The sequence below is a fragment of the Acomys minous genome (genome assembly GCF_964271855.1).
Source record: "Acomys minous genome assembly, chromosome: 9".
Classification (NCBI taxonomy): domain Eukaryota; kingdom Metazoa; phylum Chordata; class Mammalia; order Rodentia; family Muridae; genus Acomys; species Acomys minous.
In genome coordinates, this window is record NC_140490.1 from 106,849,304 (window position 1) to 106,863,313 (window position 14,010).

General features: G+C 44.0%; 1 protein-coding gene across 1 annotated transcript in view; it reads right to left on the reverse strand.

The window, feature by feature from the left end:
- The window catches only part of TMTC2 (transmembrane O-mannosyltransferase targeting cadherins 2), a 387,068-nt gene extending 373,352 nt beyond the window's left edge, over positions 1 to 13,716 (reverse strand). The window contains exon 1 of the mRNA XM_084795967.1: positions 12,877 to 13,716. Coding sequence (XP_084652093.1) covers positions 12,877 to 12,959 — 83 coding nt within the window. The 5' untranslated portion in view covers positions 12,960 to 13,716. The remainder of the gene's footprint in view (positions 1 to 12,876) is intronic.
- Between the last annotated feature and the right edge of the window lie 294 nt (positions 13,717 to 14,010).

The window sequence follows — 14,010 nt, forward strand, 5'->3', positions numbered from 1 at the left end:
AATATTATATAATAACACGAAACCGGGGGGGGGGGGGGGGGGGGGGAATCCAGCTCACTTTAGAATGGGTTCTTTTATACAATTCTGTTTGACCCACTCCAAAATCTTTTAAGATGCCTGAAAGCCAAAGTGACCAAATTAAATATAATCATTTAAGCCCAAAGTCCCGATTCATTTTATTTCTATTTGCATGGTGAATAGTACACAAGGACCACACCGCAGAGCCCTGTCTGGATCCCAGATGGAAATTTTTCAAACTCACTGTAGGTCTCTGCGCCTGACATCATCACCTAATGCCTGAATATCGCTAATGACAAACACAGTTCTACGCTTCATACTCTCCGCTACCTACTTGTGCCTTCTGCTGCTGCATCAGCAAAGTCTATAAAGTTTCCATCCAGTGAAAGCTACATTTTCCTCAAATGTATTTTGGCTCTAGAGACTCAGTTTGGGTACCAAGACCTCTTCAAGTCATGAGCTCAAAGTAATTGAGGGAAAATCAACATTAACCACCCACCCCACCCACCCACCCACCCCCCGCGCCATCTTTTGCTTTATCTGCCTATAAAACACCTTCATTTTGGAGAGGATACTGACTGCTGTTAGTTTCCCACCAGCTCCACTGTATTTGACAGCTCAGATTAACCCTTGCGAAGATCGTTGTCTGGCCAGCGTTACCTTTGCCCTCCTTCCCTGTCTGGATAGTACGAGCTGAGTTCTTCTTGGCTTTTCTTGGCCATTCCAGAACTGACGTCATCAGATCCCTTTCAGACACCGCAGTAGCCATCAGAAAACGAGCCTCTTGACCACCCTGATGTCCAAACACATCTGTCTGAAAATGAGAAAGGCCCTCGCCAGGTTTCTATGGAAACCTGTATCTACAGTTCTTAAGAAAGAAATGTTGCTTTTAGGATAAAAAAACAAAAACAAAAAAACAAAAAACACCATGATGCTAACTTACCAGATTATTACTCTATCTTGCCTCAAAACTCTACTTAGACTCCCTGACTTTACTGAGAAGAATTGAGGACCAGACCTATTCCATCAACACAACTGTGTGTACCTCTCAAAATTAGAATTTGATATCCGATTCTAGAGTTATGTTACAAAGAACTAGTTTGATAAGCGGGTGGTGACAGATGTTTCCACGGAGATCATCTCCTGCGCTTCACCAGGCTCTACCTTTTCACATTCCAAAGAGGAACCCAAACTCATACCATCAGATTAAAGATGTCTTGATTGAACAAACAAGCAGGAAGGAGGCAGAACATAACTAAATAAATTGGTTAATCGCTTACAGACACTAGGTATACCTAACCTCAGCCCGGTCTCATGCACGAATTTAGGCAGATTTCCCAAACATCTTTAAAGATACTGACCTTACCTGTGTTAGCATTCTGCTTCAGTTCGCATACTTGTGATGTCATTGCTTACCTGCCACGGGGGCGTGGCCCTGCCCGGGGCCATATAAAAGGACAAACCATCCATATGTCCCTCTCTCTTACCCCTCTTCCTCTTCCTCTCTCTTCTCACTCTTCCTGTCTCTGTCTCTCTCTGGGGTATCCCTTCCCCATTTCCTTCCCCCCCCCCACCTCCCCAAATGCTCATTTAATAAACTCCTCTACAACATAATATCTGCTGCCTGGCACTTTATTTTCTTATCATCTTATTTTCTCTGTATTAATCATAACAACCTGTAAACATATTTAAATGAGATTCCCCAGAGCGTGGTCTCAGAGCCTATAGTACCTGCTGTAGCTGAAACCAAAGACATGCAGAGTCCCAGGTCCTCACCAGGCAGAATCCTCACTGTAAAAGCTCAAGGGGACTCCCAGGTGAACTGACCCTCAGGAAATGCTGGTCTAGAAACATACAGCAAGTGTCCATCTCAGTGTCTCCGCAGGACAGGCACAAAGAGATCCATCTAATTACAAGAAACTGAAGACCCTTGTTGACTTAGAAAAGGGGATTTTTTTTTTTTTTTTTTTTTTTTTTTTTTTTTGGTTTTTCAAGTGACTTGACTAACTGGTGACAATGGCTCATGCCTGTTATTTACAGCACTGGGGAGTTGGAAACAGGAGGATTTTAAGTTGTCCCCTGATTGGGTTACATAGGAGACTGGATCTCCCAAACAACGACTAGCACAGAGGCACCTGCCTCCATAAATAAGGAGACGCAAGCTTCAGAGAACTAGATCTAAAGCCTACTTACTGCACAGGCATTTTCAGCATCATCCTGCAAGTGCATTTAAAAGGAGCCACCAAAAGCTGGTTCATAGAAGGAGTTGGCGTTGTTTTCATAGATGACACATAAGACATTGTAAAACAGTGACATAGCAACTTCAACAGAAAATAAAATCCATGAAGACTGTTACTTCAAAAGAAAGAAAATTCTCAAGCATAGAAAAGTACATTTTAGCACATGGTGTCAAATCTCATATTCATGTATTTCCATTAAACACACACACCATGGACAGACACACCCCTAAAAGAATGGGTTAAAATATATGCAAAACCTTATTGCATTAATATAAATTCAGCAACAATTCAGTGTTATGTTTTTTCTTCCAATACAGTAACAAGAGCCCCTTCCTATTTTAAATGCAGTTTACCAAATAAATCAAGGTATAGCAGATTTTCACGTCCACTATAAATAATCACCTCCGCCTGAAGGGCCTGATTCTGCAAATAAAAATGTCTTTTTTCCTGATTAAACTTCTTCATCATCTGAGAACTTTTCTTCTGAAAATTTGTAGCTGAAAAATTTGCCTCTAGAAGCCTGCTTTGTCAAAAGGAGTCCTCTTCAGAGGCTTTGGGAAAGCAGTCCTATAGGTAATTACCCAGGGGGGAGAAGGAGCAACCAGCGCCAAAAGGAACAAATATGCAAGGACATTTGGGCCCAGGAATTTTGCCTTCAGATATCTCTTGCAATCAAAAGCAGCAGCAGGCTCAGTATTTATTTGTGAAAGCCTGAAGACAGGAAGACACACATAGCCAAAAAGCAGTTTACAGAACAATCAGAAATGTCCCAAAGGAGCCAATACACGCTCCTGCAGCCACTGCCAGCACTACCTGTAGAAGCCCTTCTCCCAGGTGGCTCTCTAATGACAATGACCTCCCCAGATGGAGAGAACCAGCCAGGCCTGTGAAAGGAACCTCCAGGGCCACCTCCTAAGGTACCCCCTGCAGAGGGTACAATTTGCAAGGGCTGTCACTTCCTGAGGCACTGCCATCAGCAGGGCCTTGTTCCTCCAGAGGAGCCTTACTATAAAGCCTTTAACTTCTGACTGTGTATTTAACTCGGGGAGCTGCCACTGACAGCAGAAAAGGCCAAGTAGGCATGCTTTCATTGTGGAACAAATTGGAAATTAACAAAAGCAAGATGCTGACAGTACTCAACGTCTCCTCCTCGCGTCTCTGCCTCTCTCCATCACTACATTTATAATCGCGGTAACAGCATGCTTTACGACAAGGTCCTTTACGAGACATATATCATGATGGAGGAAAAACAAACTCAGGGCTGTGGTTTGTATCCCTTCGGCTTCTTTATAAAATGCTTAGGAGGAGCAAACACAAAAAGAAAACATTTCTAGAGACACAGCTGTAAGTCTCCCTTGCCTTATTCATCTTTAAAGGGGGAAAAAATGTAAGAAATAAACTTGTGAAGTGCATTTAAAATTAATACCTAAAGAATTTCAAGTATGCGGGATTCTATGGGCTGCCATTTTTCCCACTGGATTTTTAAACAGTGCTGGAAAACAGGCTATTTGAAATACTACAGTCCCATCATTTAGCACTGTTCAAAATGTCAAGAGTCACATTGCGCCCCAGTGGCCACTCTTCAGCAAATAACATATCCTTTGAAGTTAAAATGCTCATAAATGACACCAAGAGAATCCCCACCCGGAGCGGTCAAACTTATCTTCTTCCAAAGAAATCGACCAGAAATTATCTCTGGAATTACAAGTAGGAGAAAAGTACGTTTACCAAGCCAACTTTGGAATTTTGGAGTTCCAAACCTTCATCGTCTCTTTAGTCAAAGATCGTGTGTGTGTGTGTGTGTGTGTGTGTGTGTGTGTGTGTGTGTGTGTGTGTGTACTGCACAACTGTCTATGTATAGGTGTGAACTGTGCCCTCTCTCTCCTGGCACTCCTTGGCTTCCCGCCTTGTTTGAAGCAGGCCTCTTTGCTGTCATTCCGTCACATGTGATGGCCTTCAAACTGCCGAGGATTTTGCTGTTTCTGCCTCCCATCTCCTCAGAGAAGTGGTCTTCTTGAGGATTACAGACACTCAGGTTATGGTATGGATCTGGTTTTTATGAAAGATTCAAATTTAGGTCCTCAGGCTCCGGTGCCGAGTGCTTTTATGCACTGAACCGTCCCTCTCTCCAGCCCCAAAGAAAAATGTTTCCTAACTACATACAGCAGGACTGAACACTAGGCTGATTTTATTTTACTTTATTTTATTTCATTTATTTTTGTCAACTAGCCACAAGCTAAAAGTATGTGAGAAGAGAAAACCTCTGCTGAAAAAATGCCCCCATCAGACTGGCCTGTAAATAAGTCTGTAGGAGGCGTTTCTTGATTAAAAATTGATGTGGGAAGGTCCAGCCCACTGTAGGTGCTGCTACCCATAGGCTGATAGTCCTGGGTGCTGTAAAAAAGCAGGTTAAGCAAGCCATCAAGAGTAAGCCAGTGAGCAGCATCCTTCCACAGCTCCTGCCTAAGTTCCTGCCTCCAGGTTCCTGCCTTGAGTTCTTGCCCTGACTCTTTTTTTCATCAAAGATGGATTGTGACACGGAAGTATAAGTCAAATAAACCCTTTCCACTTCAAGTTGCTTTTGGTCAGAATGTTTTATCATAGCAAGAGTAAGCGAATTACGACAGGCACCTATATTGATCCTGTTTTTTTGGTTTTTTGTTTGTTTGTTTGTTTTGTTTCTAAAATTTAATGCTTCTTCTTTTTTTCTTTATTAATTTATTCTTGTTACATCTCAATGGTTATCCCATCCCTTGTATCCTCCCATTCTTCCCTCCCTCCCATTTTCCCCTTATTCCCCTCCCCTATGACTGTTCCTGAGGGGGATTACCTCCCCCTATATATGCTCATAGGGTATCAAGTCTCTTCTTGGTAACCTGCTGTCCTTCCTCTGATTGCCACCAGGTCTCCCCGTCCAGGGGACATGGTCAAAGATGAAGCACCAGAGTACATGAGAAAGTAATATCCCACTCTCCACTCTACTGTGGAGAGTGCAAATATACCATATTAATTTCCACAGAAAGGGAGATTAGTCATCAAGAGCAGAGATCTGAGAAGAATAACTTATCACGTCACCTAGCCCTGAGGTGCTAGTATACAAGCTGTGTTTCGTTCAGCAAACCGTTACTTCAGCCTCAACTGTGACAACGGTCTATTCCATGCCTCGTACTCAATCTCACACCCGTACCACAAATTGTCCTAGCAGAGAAATCCAGACAGAAAGGCCGATGGCAAATCATAGGCAGACAGCACTTCCTCTGCCAAGCACTGAGAGGCTCTGTCCTCACCCAAAGTGGTACCTACTCCACCACCAAAGAAGCAAGCAAGCATGCATATGATCAGATGTGATGCCACAAAAATGGAAGCGAAAGCCAAAATTAGAAGTTTCCGTTCTCATCCCTGTCCCACCCTAATTTTCTGGACATCTCATCTTTGAGGTAACAATTTCTAGCTGTGCCAATGAATTACATGTCTAAAATATCATGAAATAAAGCAAGGTTCTCTAAACGCATGACAGCAACTTAACTGTTGAATTTCACAAATTGTCTCACTGTACCTGTCTCTTTCACACTACGCCTGTAGAGCCAGGTTCCCTTGTTTCCCATTTATTTGTAAATATATAAAATGTCATAGTATCATAGTGTTAAATATCAAAAAACAATCCTGAAATGTCTTTTTTTTTAGGGGACTGGAGAGATGGCTCCGTGGTTAAGAGCACTGGCTGCTCTTCCAGAGGACCCGAGTTCAATTCCCAGCAACCCACATGGCAACTCACAACTGTCTATAGCCCCCAGTTCCAGCAGATATGACACCCTCATACAGATATGCATACAGCCCAAACACCAATGCACATAAAATAAAAATATAAGAATAAACAAATCTTTTACAATTTTTTTCTCTAAAAAAAAAAAGGCTAAAACGGTTTTTGTTTTGTTTTTGTTTTGTGCTGGGATTAGCAGTGCACACCCCATGCCCCACCCCCTGGCATGTATTTAAGCCTTTTATTCTAGAAACTTTGCGTACCACAGAAATACAGAAGTGACTAGAAAGGTCGACAGGAGGAGGCGTGATGAATATGAGTGTTGTATACTTTTTATTACTTACACTAATAGCCTGGAAAAGCCATCCTCAAGTTTCTGAGGCAAAAGTCTGTTGGGCCAATGACCAGATGAGGCAATTCTGGTTAACATGAAGAGTGCAATGCAACACCACATGTCTCACCACCAACACAGAGGATGTTAAAATTTTTTGCTGGGCACAGTAGTCAGTCAACAACTTTGAGGCCATCCTGGGCTACAAAACAAGGCCACTGCCTATTAACTAATTAATTAATTAACTAACTAACTAATGGTAGTAAAATTTGAAAAACATGGACATGGCATTAAATGTTTAGAAAGAAGTAAATCTGAGTTAATCCTACCTATTAAAGGGCACCGTAGCAACATTTCAACAGTAGACGGAATCCCCAAATTCAAAGAACTTTTACCTGCTCCAGTGCTTGCCAGGAGGAGCAGCTGTGGTAGATGCTTCGTGTATATACCTCAAATAAAAGCAGCTGCTGTCTAGACATATTTATCACTACTGACTCACTGAATGTCACAGTCTATGCTTAAAAGCACATGCAAACCAAATCTTCAGAGGAGCCATTCCAACACTGACCCCAAATATTACGTCTGTATCAGGTAAGCAATTTTGATGGTGTCATCCCTATCTCAATTGTTGGTTTGTTGGTTGGTTTATTATTGTTATAGCTAAACTGCTAAACAAGCACAACTATTCATAGAGGAGAGGTCTTTACAGTCAGTTAGTTACCCACGTGGCCTTTTCTTCAAGGCTTCAACACTTTTGAGAATCCATTAAAGTAAAGATCTAATGTTACTTACCAAAGTTACTTACCTTCCCCCAAAAAATCCCCAAAAGCTTTAAACATTAATGTTAATTCATGTAAGAATATAAAGGTTATAGATACAGTTTTGTCAGCCAGGGATTTTTCAAAATGCCTTAAGGGTAAACTGTCTCCCGTCCTAATATTATGAAGGTGCCTGTTTTACAGATAATGCCCTCTTGGCCTATGGTATAAACAGCTGGATCTTGAACAAGTGTTTTTACTACACTGAGGAGCAACATACATCGGGAAAACAAGTGTGCTCCTAACACACGCTGGAACCCAAAGGTTGTATCTGTTTCAGAATTAATTACAGCAGCAGAGAGCTCAGTGTTACCACAAAGGCACATTACTTTTGAAAAACTAAGGTCAGATAAGACAACCATGTAAATTCGTAATTGTGTCTGTGTCAGTATATGTGTGTACACATTTATGTGTGTGTCTGAAAAAGACTAAGAGACAGATGGCTGGCAAGCAATGTCTCCTTCGGCATTTGTGTATGTCCTCTGAGTCCTCGTATTGGGGTCATGTGCTGTGATAAACGCCATGTGACATGCTCAATGGAGGTGAAGGAAAGCAATCTATGCTGGCTTTACCTAGTTGTAACTTTAATTTGCCAGGAGGAAATGTACTTGTTCATAAGAACAGAATGAGCCATTTCCAAATAGATTTGACAGAACAACCAAAGCTTAGCAAGAAAATAAAACGTTATATAAAATAGTTCATAAACTATAAACTGTTTCCAATTGCATTTTATCAGGGTATTATAATTATACTGTGAAGGGAAATAAAACATAAAACAGTACTCGTGTGTTTGATTTTTGGTGATAATGACCTGATGAGAAAAACCAGTGACTTACACGCACCAAGGATTTCCCTTGTTCATTGTTTTTGTCATATGCATGTATTCCTTTATTTTAAGTCAACATACAAAATGATACGTTTCATGATGACATTTTCAATGTATATACCTGTACCATTCGCTCTGTTCTGAGATAGGTTCTCACTATGTAGCTCTGGCTTATGTGTACCTCACTGGTAGACTAGGCTGCCCCGGACCTCACAGAAACCTTCCTGCCTCTGCCTCTTGAGTTCTGGAAATAAAGGCATTGCACCACCACACACATCATATCAGAGAATAAGCACACTGGAATTTAAAACATAATCAGTTCGGACTGATCCAGAGGAAATCTACTGAAGTCATTCTTTAGGGAGAAGTTAAAGGCGTGATCAATCAGCTCCCACAGGACTCCTGTCACACCATATCAAAGGTCACACTTACAATAAACTTACAACTCAAACAGAAGGAATACTTGAACCGCAGCAGACGCGAAGGCAACCTGCTGACAAACTGTTAGCCTGCCCTCTCCTAGCATTATGAAGATGCCTGTTTGAAAGATAACACACTTGGCCTATGGTAAACAGCTGCTCTGTGCTCACAAGTGTCTTGAACAATCGCTTTCAGTGCACTGAACAGCAGCAGATCTTCCCCTTCATTTGAAAACTGTCAATCAAAATCATTACAAACAAAAACCTCACTAGTGTTTTTACATTTATAGTCATATGAAAAGCGCAACAAGGGATGCGATAGAGCTCTGGCTAGATGACGGCCAGATGCAGTCACACAGGACTGTGCTCTCCAGCACTCAGGAGGCTGAGCCAGGATGATCGGAAGGGCAAGGCTAGCCTGGGCTAATACAAAGTAAGACCGTGAGGGTAAGACCCAAGAGGGTAGGAGCAGAAGAAAGGAGTGACTATATCTCAAAATGCTCAATAAAATAACTAAGAGATGGATAAATAATGTTTAGGATAGCAAATTGTGGGGCAGCAGCAACATCTGGGCGGATAAAGCACTAGGCACACAAGCACAAGGCCCAGAGGGCATACCTCCAGAGCACATGTGAAAACCAAAGAGGTGTGGCCATGCTTGTAATAGCACTGGAGAAGTAAAGACGGGAGATTCCCTAAGGCAAGCTAGCTACTGGACCTGGTGAGACGCAGTTACCTCCAGGTTCAGTGAGAGACCCTGCCTCAAAATATAGTGTAGAGAAAGAGGAGGAAGGATACCAAGATACCTGACATCACTTCAGGTCTTCACATGTATGCCCAACACACACACACACACACACACACACACACACACAGAGAGAGAGACAGAGAGAGAGAGAGAGAGAGAGACAGAGAGACAGAGAGAATGCAAAACAAGCATCAGGGACATAAATCTGCCAAATAGTGACACATAAATGTTCCAATATCAAAATCTCAAGGTGCCGTGGGTTTTTTTCCCCCAAAGCAATGAATTATTTTACTCTAATGAAAATTAAAAAGATGTAATATTTTCTGACGCCCCTGTCTGTCTGTCATTAAAGGGCATATCACCCACTAAATGGTATGTGCACAATCAAATCAGACTCCAAAACATTTACACTTTGCCTCTGCACCGAGCAGACGCCTCTCAGTGTGACCTCTGAGAGAAACCTGTGGCAATATTTTATAAAGCAGACAGTGTGTAATGAGGCAAGGTCAGCCTCCACAAGTGCAGAAGGGAGCAAAAAGCTTGGGGGGTCACGAAAGATGTTTGTGTATTTGTATTTTGCACTCTCATTAACATCACGCCTTTTCCAGAAAATGAAGAGGATTCTTCAAGGAGTCGCATGCAAGGAACCTAAAATTTGGCAAGCGTTTCCCATTCATATCACAACTTGAGATCAAACTACTCATTACATTATACTAAAGGTGAAAGGTTGAGAATAAAGCTGAAAGCACATGTATTTTCTCATCAGATACTATGAATTCTGCCCTTACACTGATTACTTCAAGACAACATAGACGCATTCCTTAAATTTAGTACTGAAATGCTTGCAAGACATTAAGTTTTTACCATAGGGAATTGACTGTTTTGCTTTAAGAAAGCTTCATGTTATCACTTAACTTCCTACCAGCTATATAAGACATAATAAAAAGTAATTATATATGTATATTATATATTAGCTGATGAGTAAACTGATCATAACTCTGAGAAGTACTACAGCAATAAGAAATGTAGATTCTTTAGGCTGCAATGCAAGGTCCTAACTTAGTTAAGCAAGTCATGCATAAGTGTGTGTGTGTGTGTGTGTGTGTGTGTGTGTGTGTGTGTGTGTGTCTACTAGCAGTGGTCTCAGTTCCAGAGCTGTAGTTCACAGAAGTTCCTGGGGGAGGGGGGGAGTCATCATATGCACATATGTAATTTACACAATGTTTTAAACACGAGTCTTTGCAACCTGAAATGGAGTAGTGGAAACGAACGTATTAACCTTTTCCTGCCGTTTCCACTTCGCTCCCCCTGTTCCGTTCCCTCTTCACACAGCAATGAGGTACAGTGCTTACACAGAGAGTGTATTTGCAAAGCCATACTGTACAGTGCATGACTTACATGACAAGTAAGTCCAGCTCTGCATAAATATGCACTTTATGGTTTCTATGAATCACAGGAATGAAGTCTGCCATCCTTAGGATTTCACACTTACAACCGTTATGTGGCTGCATTGGAAGGTTTTGCGAGAAATCAACAGAGGATACTTTTTACAGTGCAGTGAACCATAATTCATACTTTAGGCCCTCAGCATTCTATAAACACATGGCTAGATGTCATATTGGACCTGCTATCAATGACATGGGAAAACGATCACATGAAATTCACCTATAGAGACGGAAAATAGAAGAGAGGGTTGGAACTCTCAGTGTGACCTGGAGCCGGGGCAGGAACTCAGAGCAAACTCCAGCCATCAAGGACAACTCGTTTATCATCACAGCCACAACTACCTCCCAGACCCACAGAGTCCAAACACTTCAGGGTAAGCAGAGGCCTTTCAGAAAGAGGTGCATGCTTGTCTAAATAAGTTTTAGTCTCCGTTTTTTTAAAGAGAGTGGCCTCTTTTGTATATTCTCTTTTAAAAGCTGGACAGCAGTTTTGAATAGTATTAAAGAGGAGTACTGGTTTACCATGATGTCCAATGATAATATTTTGGTATTTCCTTCTTTCATAAGCTCTGTATTCTTGGTTTCAATGCTTCCTCTTCCAGATCACCCCCAAAAGAGCCAGCCACTGCCCTGACTCATCCCTGAACTCATTTTAGTGAAAAGTGATTAATTTTAAAGAACAAAGCTTTCTCCACCAGCACTCTTAAAATAGCAGGTGCATCATCACAGAAATCTGGAGGGAGAAAAAAAAGCAAGCAGCACAGCTTACCTCACTCTTAGACCATTTCTTAGAACAACCGAGGTCGCTGCTGAAGTCAGCACACTGTTTAAAAGTTGAGTAAAAGTTTGTCTGCCAGAGACTATCTGCTGGCCTCGGACAGGCACAGTACAAAGCACATCAGGGGTATGTGAGACAGTTTTTCAAGCATTATCAGAAAATTTCATAGCAGACATCAGGGTGTGGACCAAGATACCCTGATTTAAGACACAAAACCACAAACACTCTTAGCAGGAGAGTGGACCCATCAGAGAATACAGAATATGGCTGATTTGCAAAAAGAGTATATCCTTGCCTTCCTCACTGTTGCCAACCACTTTGCTCAAATTCACTCCTGCCTCACCCTAACCCTGGGGACCCATTCACTCCCCTAAGCCCAGAGAGGCTGCTGAAAGGCTGTCAGAGTAAATCTGTGTTCACTTTTTGGATGGTTTAATTTCAATGGAGCATGAGACACCCCAGGACGGTTAATAAGTTTAGCCAGGCATGCTGTTCTCCCTAATATATTTTAATTATGCATCTATTTTAATTGCACTCAGATTAAGTCACCGGAAAGGCACCAATTGTTATTTTCCCTAATGGCTATTGGAGCTTTTCATCAGTTTCTAAACACTAACAACGTTTTAAAAATAGGTAGAGTCACTAGCACAAGGATGATAGTTTCCAGGAATCAATGCAGCGTCTTTGACAACACAATCCGGGTCTCATTAGCCACCTAAACTAACCCAAATACAGAAGACAACTTCAGTCTTCAGGGACGTCTTCTCCCCAATTAGCACTACTGAATCGCTAATGTCTAATGTAAAACTGCCAAACCGAACTGAAAGCCCATGTTTTTTTGTTTTTTGTTTTTTTTTTAAAGGACTGCCCTATGATGAGTGAGCGAGGCTGGGGGAGCGGGAGAGACAGTCAGAAGCATGGTGTTGGCTCAAAGTTTACTACCATACACGTCAAGGAGAAAGTTGAGGCAGAGTACGCGCGCTCTTTCCACTATTTTGGCAACTGTCAAACCTGCGTTTAACTTCGGGAAACCAGTGTCCCATCAATAAAAGGAAACGACGCGGGGAAGATCAGCTAAGGGGTGAGGAGTTGCTTCCTTCCAACCCACACATAAAATCACTTAATATGCTTTTTTTGCAGCAAGGTACACCTAGGATTGTTTTGGGGTTTTGTTTAACGTAGGTTCATTAAACAGTTTTCCAAATTGCCTGAATTTCCGCTAAGAAACTTAAGCGTCTGCCAACCGGCATGAAGCAAGCAAGAACCTGCTGCAAAGTAGAAGCGGAAACTCGCTTGGCCCGCCCAGCGCGCCGGCGTCCCGGCTGTTTGCTTTAAGTGTTACGGTTTCCGCGTCGCCTAGACCTTCAGGTGCAGATACCTGTCCCCACAAGACGCGCTTCAGCCCGACAGCGGGCAGTCCCAGAGCCACCCAGGAGCCCCCCACCCCACCCCCCTCGCGCCGCAGCCATTGCCCGTTTCTCTCACTCACTTACCTGTCATCATAGCAGAAATCCGCACTCAGGGTGTTGAGATACAAGGCGAGCCCCAGAGCGCTGCTCACCAACTCTGCAATCATCTCTCCACCGCCTTCCCTCCGGCTTGGCTCCCAGCGCGAGCGCAGCAGCGGCGGCAACAAAAAACAGAAGCATCAATCCCCACCTTCCGCCGCCTTCTCCTCCTGGCTGCACTTTTCCCCGGCTTCCCCGCCCGCCTCCACGCCCTCCCTCCGCTCCTTCTTCCGATCCCCGGCTCCTCTCCGCCGCCTCCTCCAAGCGCCGGGTTCCGCTGCTCCTGCGTGCTCCCGGGGTTGCGGGCTCACACCGCGCTCCCCATGCCCGACACCGGCTAAAGGCAAGCGGCAATCCTGCTTCACGCCCCCCGGCGGAGAATCGGGGCTAGTCCTTTCCCGCGGCTCGCGGTCCCCACCCTAACCCATGGCACTTTGGGACGCCCTAGGTAAAAGGTCTGAGGAGGTAGAAGAGTGCGAGATGGGGGTGGCAAAGGGGCCGGACCGAGACGAGATCAGGGACCAGCGGGAGGAAAGGAGAGAGAGAGAGAGAGAGAGACAGAGAAAGGGGCGGGTGGGAGGGACAAGGCAAACCGCCTCCCCTCGCAGCCTCCGTGCGCACGACTCCGGGGTCGTTCGCACCAACTCGGCCGCCACGGCGGCTATAGCACATTCACTCTTTATTGGTTCCCTCCCGGCCCCCTCTCCAGTGAAGTGAGAAGCGGCGACTGGGGACTCCAAAAGCTCCCGCGTGGGGTTCTCGCCGCGGCCCCACGCGCCTGCGTGGCCAGCCCTCCATCCTAAACTAGCCCGGCCCCTTTCTCCACCCAGATCCTCCTCGCAAGCTCCACCTCGTCTTACCCCCACAGGCTGGAGGCCCCGCCCACTCTCCCAGCTGCTCCAGCCTCCCCCCCTCCAGCCTAACTCCTGTCTTCCTCTTCTTTCACCTTCGTTTTTGACTCTGGAAAGCACCCTAGGACAAGAATGACTTTTGGAAGACTGCCCAAAACGATAGCTAGAGTGTATTCTAGACGGAGGAGAAAGGCGACAGGAGGAGTCAATGGCTTGCCCAGTGGTGCCTGGAGGCGCCTTGCACCCTCTAGATCGCAAGCCAAGCGTT